At 40.8% G+C, this 23,428-nt stretch overlaps 1 protein-coding gene across 11 annotated transcripts in view; it reads right to left on the bottom strand.

Annotated features, from left to right (window-relative positions):
- LOC134351828 (rho GTPase-activating protein 17-like) overlaps nt 1-23,428 on the bottom strand; it is a 183,849-nt gene that overhangs the window by 1,187 nt on the left and 159,234 nt on the right. For 7 of the 11 annotated variants that reach the window (XM_063058583.1, XM_063058580.1, XM_063058579.1 and 4 more), the window contains 4 exons: nt 13,280-13,449; nt 11,898-12,025; nt 11,112-11,208; nt 8,794-9,438 (listed from right to left, as the gene is read on the bottom strand). In XM_063058583.1, the coding sequence (XP_062914653.1) occupies nt 8,794-9,438; nt 11,112-11,208; nt 11,898-12,025; nt 13,280-13,449 (1,040 nt within the window). Of the gene's footprint in view, nt 1-268; nt 311-8,793; nt 9,439-11,111; nt 11,209-11,897; nt 12,026-13,279; nt 13,450-23,428 lie in introns of all 11 variants that reach the window. The other 4 variants (XM_063058578.1, XM_063058574.1, XM_063058582.1 and 1 more) reach the window with 4 other exon arrangements.

Below are 23,428 nucleotides of genomic sequence, written 5' to 3'. Positions count from 1 at the left end.
ACTTCAGAAAAGTGAGGTGCACCATACAAGATTACTGCAGTATTAACAGTACAAAACCAAAGCAGATGAGCAGCAAGATTACCTGTAATGACTTAAAATGAAATGACTTCAAAAGACATTTAGAAATACATGATGACGTTCAGGGAAATGTTTATACCAATGCATTAGTTGTGCAGGCAAGCAGAGTTAGTATTGGCTGGAAAACATGCACTAAATCATCACTGCAGATTAGCAGGATTAATTGGCCAATCAGTTGCCTAAATCTTACCATAACTTTCCCAATTCTGCTCATACTTTGCTGGTCAGACATCTGCATTTTTTAATAGAACAGTTTACAATTAGAAACCATATGTTCGCAAGGTTTTTTCACATTGGTGGCAAACATGCACACCAGTGCATATCATTCCCACCATAAGCATGGAATGCTTAAAGGCCAGCTACAGAGCCGCTCCACCTGCTAGCATGCAAGACTGCATTTTGCTGTTGAAGGGCTGGAACAGCTCACCAGTTTATGTATAACGATATGCAGGTTTAACTTTTTAATCACTTTGAATTGTTATCCCACCCTCTACATTAAATATGACCCTTTACCACCAAGACTAGACAACATCTATGGAAAGTGAGTAAAAAGCCGACATTTCAGCTGAGCCCCTTCATCAGGTCCTGATGTAGATGCTGGAAATCCAAGCAAAACACACAAAATGCTGGAGGAACTCAGCAGTCAGACAGCATTTTCTCCATAGATGTTGTTTGGCCTGCCGAGTTCCTCCAGCATTTTGTGTCTGTTGCTTGGATTTCCATCATCCGCAGATTTTCTCTCGTTTGTGACTCTACCACCATATTGATTACTCAATTAAGGTAATTTAAAATTGACAAATACCTTCTGAAATTGAATGCTAAGTAAGTGCCAAAGTGAAGCCAGCTTATTCTCATAGCATTCCATTCCTGTTCAATGCACAATGTGATCCCTCACTCTATCAGAACAATGACTATTCAGAGTTTAATTTGTGGATCAAACTTCGAGGATCTCGTTTATTATATCTTTGAGAAAAAACTTACCTTTTGTGGAAAACTGCAAACATTTTATTTTGGGGATATGTTTGTTAAGTAACCATTTTGTTTAATTGGCTGATTCAAATTCAGGAAACAAGCAGAAGATGACAACTAAAACCGAGCATGGAACAGGCCTTTTGGCTCCTGTGTCTGCACCATTGAAGAAACTGGTTTCAGTTTTAACTAAAACACTTTTCTTCCTCATTCATTCATATGCAGCAACACTTGAACACTTTGCTTGAGCCCATGTTTTCCTGAATCATAGCATTATATATTAGCCACAGAAGCAGTCTGGCTCCTATTCCAGCTAAGTTTCTAAATAAGCTCATTACCGCAGGATAAATTTACCTGATACATTTGGATCATGTAAAATTTATTGTACTTGATGCAGAAATTTTCCCCTCACTAACAGCCACTGGACTGTGCAGTGACCTTTTTTGAACTCTGTATGTTTAGGGTCAGTATAACTTGGGTCCCACCAAACTCGGGAGGTTGGGATGTCTTGCCCACCCAAACCCTGATCTGTGCAAATACTGGCCCCATGCAATTAGTCGTTGGCAAGAAAAATACAGATCGTACACTGCATACAATATATTTATATTTACAAATGTCAGCTTTGTCAAACAGTTAGTAGGAAAAGAAAACAAAAAATGAAAAGGACCCATTACAGTTATCCCAGTCCAAATGCGCACATAACTTGGAGCTCATCTTGAAGCTGTCTTTAACTCACACGTTGGACCCTCGGTCTGCGTGAAAGTACACGCCACCTTCTGAATGTCACTCAAAATCTACCTCAAACAAATGGGCTCCCCATGGGAGTATTGGTCCTTCCTCCATTCATCTGCACAACACACCTTATGCAACAGGGACAGAATCTTCACTTATCTTCCCTCCTACCTTCTTCCAGTTCCTGGCAAAAAGACCTTGACCCACAGTGTCCCTCACAAAAACCTCTCCACCCAGCATTCCCTAGAACCTTCTCCCAATTCCACCATCCTGATTGGTTGACACAGCATTCTAAGTTGAACAACATAGCCCCTTATCTTTAGCTAAAAGCAGAACAGACTGCTATTACAGAACTAATTTTCAGGAAGGTCTCAAAGCTTTCCGTTTTTTTCTGAACGCCAGACCTAACCAGTTCCCCTTCACCACCACTCTCTTCCGCCTAGTGGAACTCGTCTTCACTCACTCTAAATAATTTCTCCTTTGGCTCCTCCCACTTCCTTCAAACAAAAGGGGTAGCCGTGGGCACTTGCATGGGCCCCAGCTATGCCTGCCTATATGTCAGCTATGTGGAACCATCTATGTTCCAAGCCAACACTGGTGACCGTCCCGCACTTTTCCTCTGCTGCATCGACAACTACATTGGTGCTGCTTCCTGTACCTATGCTGAACTTGTCGATTTCATCCACTTTGCTTTCAACTTCCACCCTGCCCTCAAATTTACCTGGTGTATTTCTGACACCTCCCGCCGCTTTCTCAATATCAGTGTCTCTATCTCCGGAGACAGCTTATCCACTGATGTAGAAACATAGAAAACCTACAGCACAATACAGACCCTTCAGCCCACAACGTTGTGCCGGACATGTACATACTTTAGAAATTACCTAGGGTTACCCATAGCCCTCTATTTTTCTAAGCTCCATGTACCCATCCAAGGGTTTCTTAAAAGACCCTATCGTATTCACCTCCACCACCGTCACAGGCAGCCCATTCCACATGCTCACCACTCTCTGCATAAAAAAAACTTACCCCTGACACCTCCTCTGTACTTATTTCCAAGCACCTTAAAACTGTGTCGTCTCATATTAGCTGTCTCAGCCCTGGGAAAAAGCTTCTGACTATCCACACGATCAATGCCTCTCATCATCTCTCTATCAGGTCACCTCTCATCCTTCACCACTCCTCGGAGAAAAGGCTAAATTCACTCAAGCTATTCTCATAAGGCATGCTCCCCAATCCAGGCAACATCCTTGTAAGTCTCCTCAGCACCCTTTCTATTGTTTCCACATCCTTCCTGTGGTGAGGTGACCAGAACTGAGCATAGTCTATTATAAACACATGGACTCTCACAGCTACCTCGTCCCACCCTGTTACTTGTAAGAATGCCACCCCTTCTCTCAATTCCTCTGTCTTCGCTGCATCGGCTCTCAGGATGAAGCTTTTCATTCTAAAATGAAGGAGATGTCCTCTTTTTCAAAGTAAGGAGCTTCCCTTCTTCCACTATCAACGCTGCCCTTAACCATATCTCTTCTATTTACGTACGTCTGCTCTTACTCTATCCTCCTGCCACTCTCCCAGGGATAGGGTTCCTCTTGTCTTCACCTACCACCCCACCAGTCTCTGCATCCAGCACATAATTCTCCAAAACTTCTGCTACCTCCCACAGGATCCCACCACCAAGCACATCTTTCCCTCCCCCCCACTTTCTATTTTCGGCAGGCATCACTCTCCCTACACAACTCCCTTGTCTACTCGGCCCTCCCCACTGATCTCCACCCTGGCACTTATCCTTGCAAGTGGAACAAATGCTACACCTGCCTCTGCACCTCCTCTCTCACTACCATTCAGGACCCCAAACAGTCCTTCCAGGTAAGGCAACACTTCATCTGTGAGTCTGTTGGAGTCATATACTGTGTTTGGTGTTCCCGGTGTGGCCTCCTGTGTATCAGTGAGACCTGACGTAAGTTGGGAACACTCAGGTTGGAGGAACAACACCTATATTCTGTTTGGGTAGCCTCCAAGCTGATGGCATGAACATCGATTTCTCAAACTTCTGGTCATACCCCCACCTCCTTCACCACTTCCCACCCCCTTTTCGTTCTCTCACCTCATCTCCTTGGTGCTCCTCCCTCCTTTTCTTTCTTCCATGGCCTTCTGTCTCTTTCACCTATCAACTTCCCAGCTCTTTACTTCATTCCTCCCCCTCCAGGTTTCACCTATCACCTTGTGTTTCTTTCTCCCCTCCCCCCACCTTTTAAATCTACTCCTCAGCTTTTTCCCCCAGTTCTGCCGAAGGGTTTTGATCTGAAACGTCAACTGTACTTTTTTCCATAGATGCTGCCTGACTTACCGAGTTCCTCCAGCATGTGGTGTGTGTTGCTTGGACCTGCAAGATTTTCTCTTGTTTGTAATTTTCAGAACTGTTGCATTAAAGAGGCATGTCATTGGGAATCTAATGAACAAATTATTCTTAAACTCTCTTAGTTATGAGACAATGCTGGTTTTGAAACATTTGCAATTCTTTGATCTGTTATCTTCTCTCAGTTGGTAATTAATCTAACCAAATAGTTGGATTTTTTTCTCTATATATAACATAACTACTTCTAAAGCCAAACAGTACACCTAACTCTTATGTATGAAGGTATGAATCTAGGTATGAAGCACTAGCAAACTATTCAGTTGCGACTAAAGCCAAAACTCACACAGCATATGTGCAAGGTCACATAACTGAGAAAGCAAAGGAAATGCTCAATTATTCTAGGTCAGGAAGTGGGGCATGGGGTATCAGTTAACATTAGAACATGCTCTAAAATCTTCATGCAAAGTGTAAATATTGAACAGGATACAGTGCACTGCATCTACATGCAGACTAACACGAAGCCAGTATTACTGTCCATTCAGACAAGCATTCTTTTGGCTGAGGCAGAGAAGGAAATGCACCTAGAAGAATTTAATGCATGAACAAAGATGCTAAGCATTTGAATTCCTGTAGAAGCAGCTAAGTTTCACATTCACTTTTAATTAGAATTCACCACCATGATACCACTCTACAACAAGGGACTTTCTAAAGAACTTCTTCAGCTATAATGCACTTTAGAGTAATGTGCCATGCTTAATGTGTGGATATTAAAGATAAGTAATGAGAGATTTTGTGTTACTATTTCATCAATATAGCCTCGCTGTTTATTTCCTTGTGGCTTTCATTTGTAGTGGTGAAAACAGCCACCTTTCTATCTAGCATAGTTAGATAACCAGTTAGAACAGGCTAACCAAAGTTACCGTCAATTAAGTCAGAATTTGTAGTACTTGGAAATACAAGTATGTGGCCTTGACTTTACACTTCAGGCAGTGGACAGTGCTCACTAAGTGTAGTATGAGTAAGGGACTCGGGTGAGAAAAGGCAGAAGTTCAGTGTTGCATGTGGAGAGAACAAGAGGAGGCCAATAGATTGAAGGAAGGGAAGAACATTGGTGATAGGAAATTAGAAAGAAGAAAGTGTTGCTGCAAAATGAAACAACACACATAAAAGTTGCTGGTGAACACAGCAGGCCAGGCAGCATCTATAGGAAAAGGTACAGTTGACGTTTCGGGCCGAGATCCTTGGTCCCACATGGCAGGAGATACCTGCAGCCCCTTAGTGTTCAGCAAATCCACCCCACTGGTCTCCCAAACACTCAGTCATATGTGTGGACTGTACATAAACTGGGTGTTTTGGAAACTGGGGAGGAACTATAATGATAATAAAAGTAGGTCAGGAAGAAAGAAAGAAAGAGTAAGAGAGCGTGCATTCAAACATGTGTTTACTCACAATTATAGTGAGAACAGAATGGTCAAAAAAGAAAACTGAAGTTTTTTCTTTTAACCACAGTACACCTAGCATTTCAAGATTAATCCATGGTACAAGAAATAAACTGGTGCACTTTATTATGTAATTGCTGGTATGGAGTCATGGTTACAAAGTAATAAAGGCTGAAGATTAAATACTCCATGATAACTTTTAGGATATCAACACTGATTTTTTTCTAATTGATAAAGGGAACCTGTAGAAGTAGTGGATTTAGATTTCCAAAAGACATTTGTCAAGGAGCCACATAAGAGACTGCTATGTAAGAACTCATAACGACAAGTTAAGAGGCCAGACATTTAAAAGTAGTGCAGAAAAATCGCTTCTCACAAAGGGTAGAGTCTCAGAAGTTCTCTGCCTCCGTACCTAGTGAAAGCTGGATTATTTGAATATTCAAAGTGCAGATGGATAAATATCCGATATCTCAAGGGGATGCGGAACTGGCACAGAAGAGAAGTTCAGGTCAGCATAGATCAATCATGATCATATTAGGGCAGATAGGGCAGGCTTGAAGGCCTTCTCCTGATCTTATTTTCTTATGTCAAATCCCTTTCCTCCCAGAAAACAACTGTCATCCCTTCTATTTTTCTCTTCACATCGCAGTGTTATTCCTCATGTTTTGGAACATTCTCTACTAAAATCACAATCCAAGTGGAAGCAGATTCTTTTCTCTGAGCTGTATGCAGTGCTAAAGGAGCATTCCCTGTCAGTATGCGGCTACTTTTCAGTTATGGAATTTTAATGACTACACCTTCTTACGCAACACAACCTGCAGGTTGAAACAGTGCTGCAGCAGTTAGAGCTAGTGTGTACAGCTGGGGTTCTTTGTAAAGCCACTGCCTCACAGTGCCAGTGACCCCAGTTCAATCCTGACTTTGGGTGCCATCTGCCTGGACCTTGCACGTTCTCCCCAGGTGCTCTGGTTTCCTACGTCCTAGAGATATGCTTTCAGGTTACGAAGACACTGTTAATTGGTCCTAGTGTGTATGTGTGGCTGGAGCACTGGGAGTTGATAGGGGAGTGAGAATGTTGGGGGATGCCCTGACAGCTACTATAGAGGCCAAGGGCTGAAAGGTCTCTTGATATTATATGGAAATATTACATTCTCAAGAGGAAAAAGCCTTACAAACTATGGACTGGTAATAAATGAAATTTTCCAGGCTTGTGTACTTAATCGAGTTGATTGGCAGTTTGAAATTTGGTAAGGGTTGGAGAAGAAGATCTGTGTGAGTTATGATAACACAAGACAATTAACAATCACTCCATTATAGAATTCTAGGAATCATGAATCATTTACCTTTCATTTAACCTTCTACTTACTGATGCTCAAAAGAGATTAGATGTCTTCAGGGTGTCAAATTAAAATGTAAAAGTTTTGGGGAATACTGCATGCCATTGCACATGTCTGTCAGCAAATTTTCAGAATGTACACTACCCAAAACTTCTTGGGCCCACTTTCCTTTTACTCTGAATGGTTTGTTCTATTTCAAAGTATTATCCTTTCTTAGTATTGCTTTCGTAGCACAGGCTCTTGAACAAAAGGGGGTAACTATGCCCATTTAAGGACTCTTGTTATTTCATGCTCGCTATTTATTGCTATTTATTTTTATCTGCATTTGCACAATTTGTTGTCATCTGGTCCTGTTTACAGTTACTGTTCTATAGATTTGCTTAGTATGCCTGCAGGAAAAAGAATCTCAGGGTTGTATTTGGTGACAAGTACTCTGATAATAAAATTTACTTTGAACTTTGATAAATCAGTCATTGTTGCCAAAAATCACTAAAGCACTAAATTCACCGCTCATCTCATGAGAGGTTAATCTAAACAGAAGTGAGAGTACAAAATTATCTCAAGAGAACCTCTTCTTCAAATGTTGAGCATTACAGATGCAGCAAAACGGCAGGTGCTAATCTTAGCATGATATCGAAAGCAGTCACCACTTTAACAGACAATGCTGAGTAAGCAGCAGCAAGATTAACTGCTCGTATAAAAATGCTTGAAATTCACCAAATGCAGTCTTCTAAACCTGTGGAGGTATTTGTCAGTGAAAATAACTTAATAACCCAAATCCATACGTCTTTGGATTGTGGGAGAAAACCAGAGCACCAGGAGGAAACCCTCACGGGGGAGAACATATAAAATAATTTGAATACTCATTTTTATTTCTGAATGTAAAACTATCAAATTGCTGGAAAATTTATTTCAGGGTCAGTGTACATGTTACTGGAATAATTTTTTCTAGTTACTTACATCCATCACAGACAGAATATAGTATTAATGGTAAGACTCTTGGCAGTGTGAAGGATCAGAGAGATCTTGAGGTCCGAGTCAATAGGACACTCAAAGCTGCTGCGCAGGTTGACAGTGTTGTTAAGAAGGCATATGGTGTGTTGGCATTCATCAACCGTGGGATTGAGTTCAAGAGCCATGAGGTAATGTTACAGCTATACAAGACCTTAGTTAGACCCCACTTGGGAGTACTGTGCTCAGTTCTGGTCACCTCATTACAGGAAGAATGTGGAAACCATAGAAAGGGTGCAGAGGAGATTTACAAGGATATTGCCTGGATTAGGGAGCATGCCTTATGAGAATAGATTGAGTGAATTTGGCCTTTTCTCCTTGGAGTCGTGGAGGATGAGAGGTGACCTGACAGAGGTGTATAAGATGATGAGAGGCATTGATCATGTGGATAGTCAGAGGCTTTTTCCCAGGGCTGAAATGGTTTACATGAGAGGGCATAGTTTTAAAGTGCTTGGAAGTAGGTACAACGGGGATGTCAGGGGTAACTTTTTCACACACTGCCAGCGAGAGTGGTAGAGGCTGATATAATAGGGTCTTTTAAAAGACTCTTGGATAGGTACATGGAGCTTAGAAAAATAGGAGGCTATGCAGCAGGGAAATTCTAGGCAGCTTCTAGAGTAAGTTACATGCTCAGCACAACATTGTGGGCCAAAGGGCCTGTTCTATCCATCTATGTTCTATCCATCCTTCTGATTCCTCTAAAAGGATATTACCAATTATATCCTTCACATCCACCAGAGATTGAAAACATCATTTCAAGTCACATCCACAGGGATCCCCAAACCCTTTATACCAGCCCCTTGTCTTGAATTCTAATTCCTTCCCACTTCTGTGTATGAATCATACATGCGGGCCATTTACGAACACTCACCAGTAACTATTTTGGAAGCTGTAGCAGTGGTGTTAGAAAATGCCGGCTCTGTAGGAGTGGAAGAACTTGTTGCACCGGCTGTCACTGGTGGCTGTGGTGGTGGTGGAACACTGGGACGATTTCTTGGTTTTGGTACTGGCCGTGCCCTCGGCACAGTGGCAAACTGTGTCAGAGGGGTTTGGGACTGCAGGTCCTGGTTTGCTGGGAAGCTCTGGGCATGTGTAAAATGCTGAGTTAGCTGTAAGCCTGCACCATGTGTCCCTAATGGAGGTGTGCTCGGGGGAGTTGGTGTGTCTGGGGGAGTACTGGAGGGCTGTTCTGCTGCTTGCTCAGAAGAAGCCTTACAAGGATAAGGATTGATAGGCTGCACTGGAGGTTGAGGAGGGGGATGATTTGGAGCCTGAATAACCATTTGATTACTAGAATGTTTACGAGACTGCATTGTGAGTTGAGAAGAGGACTGGCCATGGGATTGCACAGAACTCTGGTTTCCAGATTGACCTGGAGATGTACTGGCAACTTGGCTAGGCTGTTTTGGTGAATGTGTTGTTGTTTGGTTAACAGGTGTGCTTGCTCCATGATCCACAGGCTGTCCAGGAGGTGGATTCGAAGGCTTTGGAGGAGCAGGAGCAGGCTTTTTTGTTGCTTAAAAGAAGGAAAACAAAGTGGGTTAGTTTGAGTGTCACCAGATCATTAATAATGCAATTCATATTCAGAAGGCAATTCCTTAAAATCACCTTTAGGTTTCTCAGTCTTGCACCACCTTTAATACTTCCCCATTCAATTTGTAGTCACTTCATTATTTTGATCAAAAGTCATTCTTTTGTGTTTAAAATTAGCTGTTGCATGCTCACCCAGTCTTGTGGTTCTTGGCCTCAATGTTCCATTGCTATTCTCATCACTGTTCACTATGTGTCAGTTATCTCACATCTCAGTTTGTTCCCCGTTCTGTATTAATTGCAAAACTGTAGTGCTTCACTTACAGAATCCTAGAGAAAACCTCTGCAGTCTGCAAAGCATATACTCACCACTATTCACCTATCTGTTAAAATGTTTTAACATAATTGTGTGTTAAAAGACATTGGACAGGTAGATGATTAGGTCTGGAGTTTGGGACATACTCAGATAGGGAACTTGGTTGACATGGACAAGTTGAGCCAGAGGGCATGCTTCTGTGCTGTATCACTCTGATTCTGTTGTACCACTGGCTCTTTTCATCCCAAAGCACTGTTTTTCTAACAAGCCTAATTTGTGCTTTATGACAATTGATCCAACCAAGAAAATGGTAGAGTGGCAGTATTCAAAAAATAAAATCTGATGAAAGATCATCAACATGAAATTTTAATTGTTCTCACTCTGCAGATGCTGACCAATCTTAACACAGGGTCTCACACCAATTAACAGGTGACTGGTAGCATCTTGCAATGGGTTTCAAATATCTACTGTATTTATAACTTACTTGAAACTGCAAATTTCAGACCCTCCCTTTAATATTTCCAATGAGATAGCTGGCTACTACTGTGAGCAGTCACCCTATTGCATCAAGGATGTGGAGAGGATACAGAAGAGGTTCACCAGGATGCTGTCTGGTTTAGAGTTGCGCCAGCTTGGGCTGCTTTCTCTGGAGGCTGAGGGGAGACCTGGCAGAAGCTTATAAGTCTATGAGAGGCAGAGATAGGCAACTTGAGTTGAGAGTTAAAGGGCAAAAGTTTAGGGGTAACATGAGAGGAAACTTCTTTACTCAGAGGGTGGTAACTATGTGGAACGAGCTTCCAGCAGAAGTGGTTGAGGCAGGTTCAATTTTGTCATTTAAAGTTAAATTGGATTGATATATGGACAGGAAAGGAATGAAGGGTTATAGGCTGAGTGCAGGTCAGTGGGATTACGTGAGAGTAAGGGTTCAGCACGGACTAGAAGGGCCGAGATAGCCTTTTTCCGTGCTGTAATTGTTATATTGTTATATGTTATGTGATAGACGGCTAGTATCCTTTTTTCCAAGGTAGGTTGAATTGTCTAAACAAAAAGGCATGTATTTAAGTTAAGAAGGGAGAAGTTCAAAGGATAGGTAGAGCAAGTTTTATTTTCTTAAACAGAATTGTGGTTGCTTGGAATATACTGCCAGTGGTCATAGTGGAGGCAGATACAACAGAGGTGTTTAAGAGGTTCCAAGATAGATACAGAGAATGAGAATTAAGGAATATGGACCATGTACAGACAGAAGGAATTGGCTATCATTAGCTGACTTAGCTTAGCATAAGATCATGGGTCAAAGGTCCTATTCCCCTGCTTTACTGTTCTACATTGCAGAGACAGAGTACCTGAATCAACAAAAGTGTGGCAAAAGAAGTTCAACCAAGCACATCCTATTTGACTAAAAATGCTGCAAGGGTACTTCTGATCTAGTGAATGACCTGCCTGAAAAAGATTTGGGAAATAGATTAATAAACTGTCATACACAGATACAAATATAATCATAAGCAGCTAATAGAATGTTGGTCTTTATACTTACAACACTAGAGTACAAGATGATGAAAATTACACTGCAGTCCCTGGCTAGGTCACACATGAGGAACCAACTACACTTACTGAGGCTATATACACACTGAGGGGAGTGCAGCATGAACGTACTACACTGGTACTGTAACTTCAAAATTAAATTACAAGGAGAGATTACTGGAACTTGGGCTGCGTCTTCTGAAATTCAGAAGTTTTATAATTCATTTGATTAATCTTTTCAAAAAATTAAGGGGAACAAACAGTAAATAAAACAAAGCAAAACCATTTCCATGGAACAGAATATCGAGCACAGGGAATCAATCTTAAAAATAAGTATTAGGCTCAAGTTCAAGACTCAGCCACCGCAATATCCTACCAATGGCCCTCAAATTTTATAAACATCGACAATTTCATTCCCGGGCCTCCTACATTCCAGTAAGAATAGACCCAGCTCATCTTACAATATGTCCCCTCATAAGAGACCCTCCCAGTTGGGAAAACATCAACATCTATCCTGTCTAGTCCCCTTAGGATCTGGTATGTTTGAATAAGGACACCTCTCATTATTCAGAACTTCAAGAAATAAACCCAAACTGCAGATTACTTACAGCATTTGCTGCTCCTATTTCAGATTTCCAGCATCTGTAATATATTACCTTTGGGTAGATATGAAACTGATTGGCCAATAAATTGAGCATTTTTACCAATCTGTAAGTCCTCTGAGACCACCATATATCTATGGAAGATTGGAAGACTGTGGTCAGTAGTTCCTCAATCTCTACTCTTAGTTCCCAGTTATTTCAGAGTGGGTGACATCTCCTTTGAAATACTATCAGTTCAAAAATGTAACCAAGGCAAGTACATGTTTGATAGAGCTATTTAGAAAAGCATATAATTCAGATAATGGTAGTAGAATCATTTCAAGCATGTTTTAGAGTTTGTCATATCTTAAAATACATTCGACTTCATACATTAAAACAAAATGGGAGAAGGAAGGAGGGATAATTATATCTGAGGAAGAATGGACAATAATATGGAGGTATCAATGGAAGTGTACCAGTTCACAGAAAAGGAGGGAGTTTGGATGGAAAAACTTGATAAGATATTTTACTACACCCTCTCAGAAATCCCATTATGATAGTAATAACCTCCCTGTTTGCTGAAGAAATTGTGGAAATCAAAATGCCAACCATTATCGTATTTTCTGGGATTGCCCCGTTATCAAAGACTATTGGAGTGGGATACATGATGCCCTACAAGACATTTTTAAATGTGAAATACCCTTTGAAAGTAAGACCATATATTTTGGGTATGTACCTCAAGAATGGCTGAAAAGAGATAAACATTTAATTAATATACTGATGGTGGCTGGAAAAAAGACCCTTACCAGGAAATGGTTACCACAGGAAAGCCCAACTTTAAATGCATGGATGGAAATTACAATGGACATTTACAAAATGGAGAAGATAACAGCATCTGTTAATCATAAGTTGGAACAATTTGATTCATACTGGGAAAAATGGTTCAACTACATAACACCTCATAGGCCTGATTTTATTCTCACAAATCAATGAATATGTTGTAAAAAAAAAGATCACTCCCTTCTTGTACATAGTTTTCTCCTTTTGCTTGTTCTTTCTTTCCTCTCTTTTCTATAGATAAATATTATTTGGAGATTTGTAGCAAATATGATTGTATGATATATATGTACAATATCTGAAACACATCTCATGGAAATGTTTGATGATGAACTTCAATAAAAAAAATAAATTACAAAAAAAAAGAAATACTATCAGTTCTTCGTTGTACTTTTATCTAGAGTTGATCACTTTCAGCAACCGGGGATGCTGCAGAAAATAGTCCACTCTACAACAGGGATTTCCTTTAAAAACAACTTTCATATTTCCCCAATTCAAAGCTACATTATGCTCTGACTCTAATTCTAGATACAATTCAACTATCGAAACTGAAGTTTGTAGACAGAACTCACCTCTTCTGGTTATATGTGGGCTGGGACCAGTTGTAACTGGCCCTGGCACAGCAGTGAGTTGACTGACTCCTGTGCCAGAGGGTTGCGGTGGACTCTGTACAACACTGGCTCCGCCAGCACCATTTCTTGAAAGTGGAATAGTGGCAGCAGGGTCTTTGGACTTTGAAAGACTGAAAAATGTATAAGTTATTCGTGAGATAGCATGAATAAATTTCACCAAGGGAACATTTCATCCAGTTATACCATTTACATCTCTACAAACTGGTCAGGATGATGGAGACATGGTGGCTCTCAGAACAGTTTTGGCCAAAAATAATCTTGGTGTTTTGCGAAGGTGGAAAAAGATTTAAATAAACTTCGTATCAAAAACAGTGAGTTGAAGCATCTTGGAAATATTTATTATATTGTGTGCCAGTAACAAATGAAATCCACTCTACAAGGTAAAATGATACCTTCAAATCCTTTCCTGCTTATCACCAACATCTCCTACGTCAACAAGCTCTACAGTAGAAGATCCTTGTGACAATGTATGGGGCAACATTGAGTGGAACAGGAGAAAAAAATAGCATTAAGGATTCCATGCTGACTATTAAGCATCCAAGTCTATTCCATTTTCTTCAGCAAGAACTGGAACAGAATGTAGAATACAGAATTCAGCAAGAACTGGAAAAATGCAGAATGCAGAATTCAGCAAGAACTAGAACAGTGTAGAATGCAGTATTCAGCAGGAAATTGAAAGTGTAGAATGCAGAATTCAGCAAGAACTGGAACAGTGTAGAATGCAGAATTCAGCAAGAACTGGGACAGTGTAGAATGCAGAATTCAGCAAGAACTGGGACAGTGTAGAATGCAGAATTCAGCAAGAACTGGAACCGAGCGTATAATGCAGAAGTCAGCAAGAACTGTGTAGAATGCGTGGACACAGGCTCTTCAACAAAGTGCCAAGCACACTGCCTACTGATCTAGACCCAATTTCCTGTATTCAGCCTGGACCCTTCAGGGAAACACATATCACACCAAACACACATGCACCAAAACATTTAAAGTTTAAAACAGGAGAAATCAATCCTGTGGCTCCTATTAAACATTCCTCAAAAACTCACATTCAGGTGACTTTTAACTGCTTAAAAAGTTCTTATAAATTTCTTGTATGCAGCACACAAAACAGAAATCCTGTAACTGTATAAACCAGGTCTCCAGTAACCAACAATTCATCAGAAAACACGCCCTAACACAGGAACATAGGACTTTAAACTGAAACACTCCCTCAGTAATCCTGTTGCTCAACACTGGTTGAGTGTGGGGTAATTGTGCATCAGCCAAACGTTTGTAAGTGTAACACAAATCAAAAGTTCTGGAATGCTATCATAAATGCTTTTAAAGGCACAGGCCCTGAATTTGCTATGGGCTTTTATTCAGCAATGGTGGAAGGATATCAGGAAATGGCAGTAGGTCTTTCTGTGTCAGACTCTGCTTCAAAGACATAGCTCCAACAATTCCAATTGGAATTGGAGTTTAACATTTCCTTAGTCTAAAGGAGTAATGTGTGGTGGCATCTGTTGGGCTCACTGTACCCTCCACAAAGGATCAGCCATTACTGAGTGGCGGAGCAGACTCGATGGGTCAGATGGCCTAATGTGTTACATTGTAATGGCAGACAGACACCTAAGGCAATGGGCTACAGTGAGGCCAACAGCGATGCTCCAGACTGAAGCAACATACATCAAAGTTGCTGGTGAACGCAGCAGGCCAAGCAGCATGTATAGGAAGAGGCGCAGTCGACGTTTCAGGCTAATTAAAAGGCCAGGCTGAAATGAAATCAGTCCTCGAGTGAATTTCATACATGCTGTGCAGATGAGGCCAGATCTACATGCCAATACTGGTGTAAATGCCAACCACGATGGCCTTCAATTGGTCAGCAGCAGCAGGGGTACAACAGTTAACTAGCATTTTAAAAGGGGGTGGTACCTGTTTATGGCTCATTAATAAAAAAAATACAAATTCCAGGTTCTTGTTCTCTCCCAGTAGACTGAGAATGAACAAAGGTTACAACAAATATGGTTTTTAAAATCAGAAAGCATTTTTTTCTTATATAAGGAGCTGCTTTCTATATACACTCAGTGGCCACTCTTACACCTGCTTGTTAATGAAAATATCTCATCAACCAGTCTGTGGCAACAACTCAATGCATAAAATCACGGTCAATCATCCAGACCAAACATCTGAATGGGGAAGAAATGTGATCTAAGTGACTTTGACCGTGGATTGATTATTGGTGCCAGACAGTGTGGTCTGAGTATCTCAGAAACTGATGAGCTCCTGGATTTTTCACCGACAACAGTCTTTAGAGTTTACAGAGAATGGTACAAAAAACAAGAAAAACATCCAGTGAGTGGCAGTTCTGTGAGCGAAAACGCCTTAATAGAGAGATCAAAAGGAGAATGGCCAAACTGGTTCAAGCTGACAGCAAGGTGACAGTAAGTCATGTTAGAACAGTGGTGTGCAGAAGAACACACATATTGAACCTTGGAGTGGATGGGCTACAGCAGCAGAACACACCAGGTTTCACTCTTGAATGTACAACACAATTATATTACTCACATTCATTTGCTGCACAGGCAAGTTGCAACAATTCAACAAAATAACTTCCTATAATAACTAGCAAATTACCTACAGAATTCTTTAGACTGATCATTAACTTCAAGGCCCTTGATTAGATTTCAGATAACAGCTTCATAAAGAATCTGATCAAAATGTATTACTGGTCGAGGTAGATTGGGATCTTCATGGTCATTTCACTCCATTCATGATTCTTGCAAGTAACAAGAATTCACAAGCAGCAGTTTCAAGGATTGGTTTCTAAGAACACTGAATAATAACTTCAATGGTTGGAGCAGAACTTAGTGATGAACACAAATACTTGATTGTACCCAAAAATAGGTCTAGAAATTATAACATATTGCTTAACTAAAAACCGATTTTACCCAGACAATATGGCTACCCCCCAGCTGATCTTAAGTTTTATCACTCCTCCACTCTTCTTGGTCTGTTGAGACAACGCTAAGTACACCTGGTCACTTACCATGCCCCACTAATGCTCTCAAGTGCCACCTTCTTTGCTTACCCAACCTGAGATAGCACAAACAGAAGAAATTCTGCAGATGCTGGAAATCCAGAGCAATATACACAAAATATCTCCCACCTTCTTATTCCGGTTTCTTCCTACTTCCTTTTCCAATCCCAATGAAGAGTCTCAGCCCAAAATATCAGCTGTTTATTCCTCTCCATAGATGTTCCCTGACCTGTGGGGTTCCTTCAGCATTTTGTATGTGTTATTCAGATAGCATATCTTGCAAAGTACAAAAGTGTACCTAATGTTTAGTAGTGAGCCTTGACATGACTGAAATCTTCAGCAAGGGGGCCTTTCAGGGACCCCACAATTCTTGTTATCTGATGGCTCAGAGATCAGTTCTGTGCAATTGAGGCTGAGCTCCCTTAAATGGGGCTTCCTAAGGCAACTTCGTAGCTTGCTTCAGATATCTGAAGTTCATGACAGTGAATAGGAATCATGTATGGACTGAAGTCGTGGGGCAGTGTTACTCCTAAGCTTTGAGATGAAAGGATAAATCTGCCTGGCCACAGGAAGTACTGCAAAGGAATTTCCCTCAGAGATTCTGACATCTTATTTCTTATACATTTTGGGATCTTGGTCCTGCTGACATGGCTAGCATTTACTGCCCATCTCTTAGTGTCCTTGAAACTGTGGTGGTGAGTCACATGCTTGAACCACCACAGTCATTCTGGTGTAGGTGCTCCTATGGTTTTGTTGGGAAAGAATTCCTACACCCAGCAACAGTGAAAGATCAGAAATATAGTTGAGAGATATTGACCACAGGGATCCTGAATAATGGCAGTGCTTGGCAAATATACATACAGGAAGTGTCACCTATTGCAGCAACTCAAGTTGGAGCAGCGGCTACAGCTATTGCGGTCCTTCTGGGGCAAAGCAAACAGAAGGGGCGAGTGTGACTACCTGACACTGACAGGAAGATAGTACAGCCACTGAATGGCTTTGGAAATTCCAGAAGGTTCTGCTCCATATTCATACCACCCACATGGGTAGAAAAAGCAGGGCAACGTTAGGGAGCTAAAAAGCAGGACCTCAAAACTGTAAATCTTAAGGATGGGAACCTCAAAGAAAAAAGGAAGGAGGAAGAGCGATTAAGAGCAGGAAAGCAGGAAGAGAAAATTATAAAAGTAGCTACTGAAATAAATAGGTTAAAAAGACAACATTCAAGTTAGCTTATCTGAATAATCACAGCAGTTAATGGTTGGGATCTCAATGCGATTACAGAAATACTGCTGGAGGCTATCAAGCTGGGCACCTAATACTCCAGGGTAGCAACATTTAGGAAGGACGGGCAAGAAATAAAATGCAATTAAATGTGGAAAGTCAGTCAGTGTTGAGAAAGGATCATGGCTTGACAGATCATGATATGGAACAGGAATCGGTTTGGATTGGACCAAGAAATAGCAAAGGGCAGAAAAAATTGGTAGGTGCTATTTACAGGGATCCAATCAGTAGTTTTTATATTGGGAGAATCATAAATAACGCAAAGGTGCTTGTGTTTCACAGTGTAATGCAGTGATCATCTAAGACTTTAACCTATATATATATACTAGACAATCAGATTTACTGTAATAAGGATGATTAATTCATGGAGCATACTTTTCAAGATCAAAATGTTGAGTAACATTGATGTAAGGGTATTTTGTATATAATTTTGTGCAATGAGAAGGATTGATTTTCAAGCTTTGGGAGATCCTGTCCATCATAAGATTATATATTAGGCTTGAAAGTGACATCATTTAGTGCAAAACTATGAAGGTTTCACAGGTGAGTTGCTTGTAACTAATAGGGAGAATATGTTGATAGATGCTGCCACAACAACATCTCAATCAACATCAGCAAAATCAACGAGCAGATTATTGACTACGGGAGGAAAAAAACGAAGATCCATGAGCCAGTTATCATTAGGAGATTGGAGGTGGACAGGATTTTTTGGTGTTATCATATCAGAGGACCAGCACCTAAGTGCCATCACAAGGAAAGCACCGAGTCATGCTATGTCATCCGAAATGTTGACAAACTTCTATAGATGCAGAGTAAAGAGAATCCCGACTGGTTACATCACGGCCTGGTATAGAAATACCAATGCCATTAATGGAAAAGTGGTGGGCACAGCCCAGTCCATCATAGGTAAAGCCCTCTCCACCACCGAGCACACCTACAAGGAGCACTGTTGCCGGAAAGCAACATCCATCATCAAGGACTCCCATCATCCAGGCCACACTTTCTTTTCGCTGCTGCTATTGGGAAGGAGGTACAGAAACCTTAGGTCCCACACCACCAGGTTCAGAAGTAGTTATTACTCTACAACCATCAGGCTCCTGAAATAGTACATAACTTCACTCACCCTCATCTCTGAACTGATTCTACAACCTATGGACTCACTGTCAAGGACTCTTCAGTATTATTTATTTAGCTATTTGCATAGTTTGTTTTCTTTTGCACACTGATTATCAGTCTTTGTGCGTAGCTTTCATTATTTCTATTGTATTTCTCTGTTCTACTGTGAATGCCTGTAAAAAAAGAAATCTCAAAGTAGTATATGGTGACATATACTTTCTTTGATAATAAATTTTACTTTGAACTTTGAGTAGACACCAATGCTTTGTATCTAACAGCAAGAATGCACAAGTTTCAATAAAAGTATATTTGTTTAAGGTGCCAAAACCCAAAAGGAAGTCAGTCATCTGTGAATGACAAAAGAAATTAAAGGTAGCATAAAATCAGGAAGTTTATAAAGCTGCCAATATCAGCAGTGGGCCTTAAGATTGGGAGAACATTACAACTCTTCTCACCACTACCACTGGGCAGAAGATACAGAAGCCTTAGGCCCCACACCACCAAGTTCAGGAAACCTTCAGGATGGATAACTTTATTCACAGCTACTCTGAACTGATCCCACAATCTACAGATTCACTTTCAAGGGCTCTTTATAATTCATGTTCTCAATATTATTTTTATTTACAGTTTGTCTCCATTTGCACATTGGTATTTGTCAGTCTTTATGTATAGTTTTTGCAAAATTCTATTGTATTTCTTTATCTTTTATCTGTAAATGCCAGCAAGAAAATGAATTTCAAGGTAGTATATGGTACTTTGAAACTACATTTACGTTGAATTCAACAAAGGCAAAAGAAAGGATGGAACAAAAGTAAATTTAAGAACAGCACAATGCAAGATCTTTTAGATGCAAGTAAAGAGAATTAGAACTGACAAAACCAAATGTGCGCTCCTCACAGTTAGTGACAGGAAAATTTATAATGGGAAATAAAAGAATGGCAGAAAATTTAACAATTACTTAGAAATATAATAAAAGGCACATAAAAATAGCTGGATAATTTTGACAATCAAGGATTCATTGAGAATGTGGAACTCAAAGAGTATTGTAAATAAATCGATCAAGAAAAGTTGGTGTATTTGAAGGCTGATAAATCCTATGAATTTGATGTTCTACGGTACATCCCAGATTATTGGTAGATGTTGCTCCAGACTTTGTGAAAGCTCTAGTTATCTTCCTGAATTATATAAATACCTGAATTATTCCTGTGGATTCGGTGGTTGCATATGTGACCCCATCATTTAAAAAGGAGGGAAACAAAAAACAGAACTACCAACCTGCTTAAATCAGTGATAGGGAAAATGCTGGAAGCTAAAACAATAACAGAATACTTTTAAAGAAATTTCCGGGTTTTGGAATTTTAATATAATGTTCAAATAAATCCTGTATGGTTGATGCACTGAACTTCTTTGAGGGTGTGACTAGTAGAATAAGGAGGAATCATAGCAGAAGGGTTTTGAAAAGGCCCCTAAAACAGAAGGTTGGTCAAAAGGTTAATATGGATTGGGGATAATGTACCGACATGGATTGAGAATCATTATTAAACAGAAAAGAATGTGACTGAACAGATGGCTCTCTTCCAGCCTATAATTAGTAGGGTACTATTATGATCAGTGCCCGTGGCTCAATCATTCATTCTCTTTATCAACAATTTGGCTGAGGGGATGAAAATATTTCCAAGCATGCTGTCAACACTAAAATAGAGGATGAAATATGGAAGATATAGAAGCTTCAGGGGAAGATGAACAAGCTAAGTCAGTAGGTGAGAATAGGACAATCCTACCGCACAATGCAGAACAGTGTTTGAAATGCTGCATATTGTTAAATGGTGAGAGGTGGTGGCCGAAGGGACCAGGGTCTGTTTGTATAAAAGTCATTGAAGACCAACATGTAGGTGCAACAAGCAATTAGAAGGACAAGTGGTATGTTATTACTAGAGGGTTTAATTACAGGAGGAAGGAACTGAAATTGCATAAAGCCTTGGTGAGAGAATGAGTACTGTGCATAGGTTTGATCTCCTTACCTATTGGATCTGGAGATGATGTAAACCAAAAGGTTCTTCAAAAGTCAAGAATGAGATGCAAACCTATGTCTAGAGCTATTTTATTAGATTTTTATCATAGTACAGGTCAGACAGAGTCAGCCTGAACCAGCATATAAAGCAAAGAAGCAACAAAGGATCCGTAACTAGCTGTACCTGCCAGTAACTGACTGGTTGTAAACCGTGAGACCAGCTAGAACTGTTGTCAGGCTAAAACTGTGGCTGCAACAAATGAATGTGAGCACACAGGGCTTGTTTCTATAGTGAAAATTGATTTGGGCTAGTTTGTGATAGGAAAGCAGTTTAGCAGATACTGACTGAATTATACTTCAAGTTTGTAAATAAAAACTACAGTATAGTACCAAATATACATTACTAAACATCTACAGCCAAACAGATGACTTTTCAAACATATACGCAAGTGTAAAGAGACTTAAAACTACAAGGAAAACCACAATTAAAAACAATAATCTGGACAATCCAACATATCGCTGAAAAGAAGCACCTGTCACAGAGGAAATAATTCAACAGAATGAGCTGAGAAATGGCAGCTTTGCCATGAGGAGAATTGAAATTCAGAGAAGTACCAATGGCCTACATTTTTTCTACCAAGCTGCCATGTTTTTTGAATACCCTCAAAATGCTGGATCTATAGAGAGGAAAAAAATCAACACTCCAGGACCTGATGAACAGCCCAAATGAAGGGTCTTGGTCTGAAACATCAGCTCTTTATTTCTCTTCATAGATGGTGCCTGACCTGCTAAATTTCCAGCCTCTACAGAATCACTTGTGTTAGAAACATGAAAAACCTACAGTACAATACAGGCATTTTGGCCCACAATGCTGCGCTTACTTTAGAAATTACCTAGGGTTACCCATAGCCCTCTATTTTTCTAAGCTCCATGGACCTATCCAGGAGTCCCTTAAAAGACCCTATCGTATCCGCCTCCACCACTGTTGCCGGCAGCCCATTCCACATACTCACCACTCTCTGCTTAAAAAACTTACCCCAGACATCTCCTCTGTACCTTAAAAATGTGTTCTCTCGTATTAGCCATTTCAGCCCCAGGAAAAAGCTTCTGACTATCCACACAATCAAAGCCTATCATCTTATACACCTGTATCAGGTCACCTCTCATCCTCCATCGCTCCAAGGAGAAAAGGCCAAGTTCACTCAACCTATTTTCATAAGGCATGCTCCCCAATCCAGGCAACATCCTTGTAAATCTCCTCTGCACCCTTTCTATCGTTTCCACATCCTTCCTGTGGTGAAATGACAAGAACTGAGCACAGTACTCCAAGTGGGGTCTGACCAGGGTCCTGTATAGCTGTAACATTACCTCTCAGCGCTTAAACTCAATCCCACGGTTGATGAAGGCCAATGCACCATATGCCTTCTTCACCACAGAGTCAACCTGCGTAGCAGCTTTGTGTGTCCTATGGACTCGGACCGCAAGATCCCTCTGATCCTCCACACTGCCAAGAGTCTTACCATTAATACGATATTCTGTTATCATATTTGACCAACCAAAATGAACCACCTCACACTTATCTGGGTTGAACTCCATCTGCCACTTCTCAGCCCAGTTTTGCATCCCATCGATGTCCCGTTGTAACCTCTGACAGACCTCCACACTGTCCACAACACCCCCAACCTCTGTGTCATCATCAAATTTACTAGCCCTTCCCATCACTTACTCATCCAGGTCATTTATAAAAATCACGAAGAGATGGGGTCCCAGAAGATCCCTGAGGCATACCATGTGTTACTGACCTCCATGCAGAATATGATCCATTGACAACCATTCTTTGTCTTCTGTGAGCAAACCAATTCTGGATCCCCTTGGATCCCATGCCTCCTTACTTTCTCAATAAGCCTTGCATGGGGAGCCTCATCTGCCTTACTGAAATCCATGTACACTACATCTACTGCTCTACCTTCATGATGTGTTTAGTCACATCCTCAAACAATTCAATCAGGCTTGTGAGGCACGACCTGCCTTTGACAAAGCCATGCTGACTATTCCTAATCATATTATGCCTCTCCAAATGTTCATAAATCCTGCCTCTCAGGTTCTTCTCCATCAACTTACCAATGACTAAAGTAAGACTCACTGGTCTATAATTTCCTGGACTACCTCTACTCCCTTTCTTGAATAAGGCAACAACATCTGCAACCCTCCAATCCTCCTGAACCTCTCCTGCCCCCATTGATGATGCAAATATCATCGGCAGAGGATCAGCAATCTACTCCCTCGCCTCCCACAGTAAGCTGGGGTATATCTCGTCCAGTCCCGGTGACTTATCCAACCTTTTGTAATTTGTAGTCCACATCCCTGCAGCTGTTTGGAGGCCTATAAATAACTGTCATCAGGGTCCTTTTAGCCCTGCGATTTCTTAGCTCAACCCATAAAGATTCTGCACCTTCCGATCCTATATCACCTCTTTCTAATGATTTAATATCATTTCTCACCAATAAAGCCATGCCTCCCCCTCTGCCTACCTTCCTATACTTCCGATACACCGTGTATCCTTGGACGTTCAGCTCCCAGAGACATGCATCCTTTAGCCACATCTCAGTGATGGCAACAATATCATAACTGCCAATCTGCAGCTGTACGACAAGATCATCCACCTTAT

The sequence above is a fragment of the Mobula hypostoma genome, chromosome 9 (genome assembly GCF_963921235.1).
Source record: "Mobula hypostoma chromosome 9, sMobHyp1.1, whole genome shotgun sequence".
NCBI lineage: Eukaryota > Metazoa > Chordata > Chondrichthyes > Myliobatiformes > Myliobatidae > Mobula > Mobula hypostoma.
This window is presented reverse-complemented; position numbering and strand designations above follow the sequence as displayed.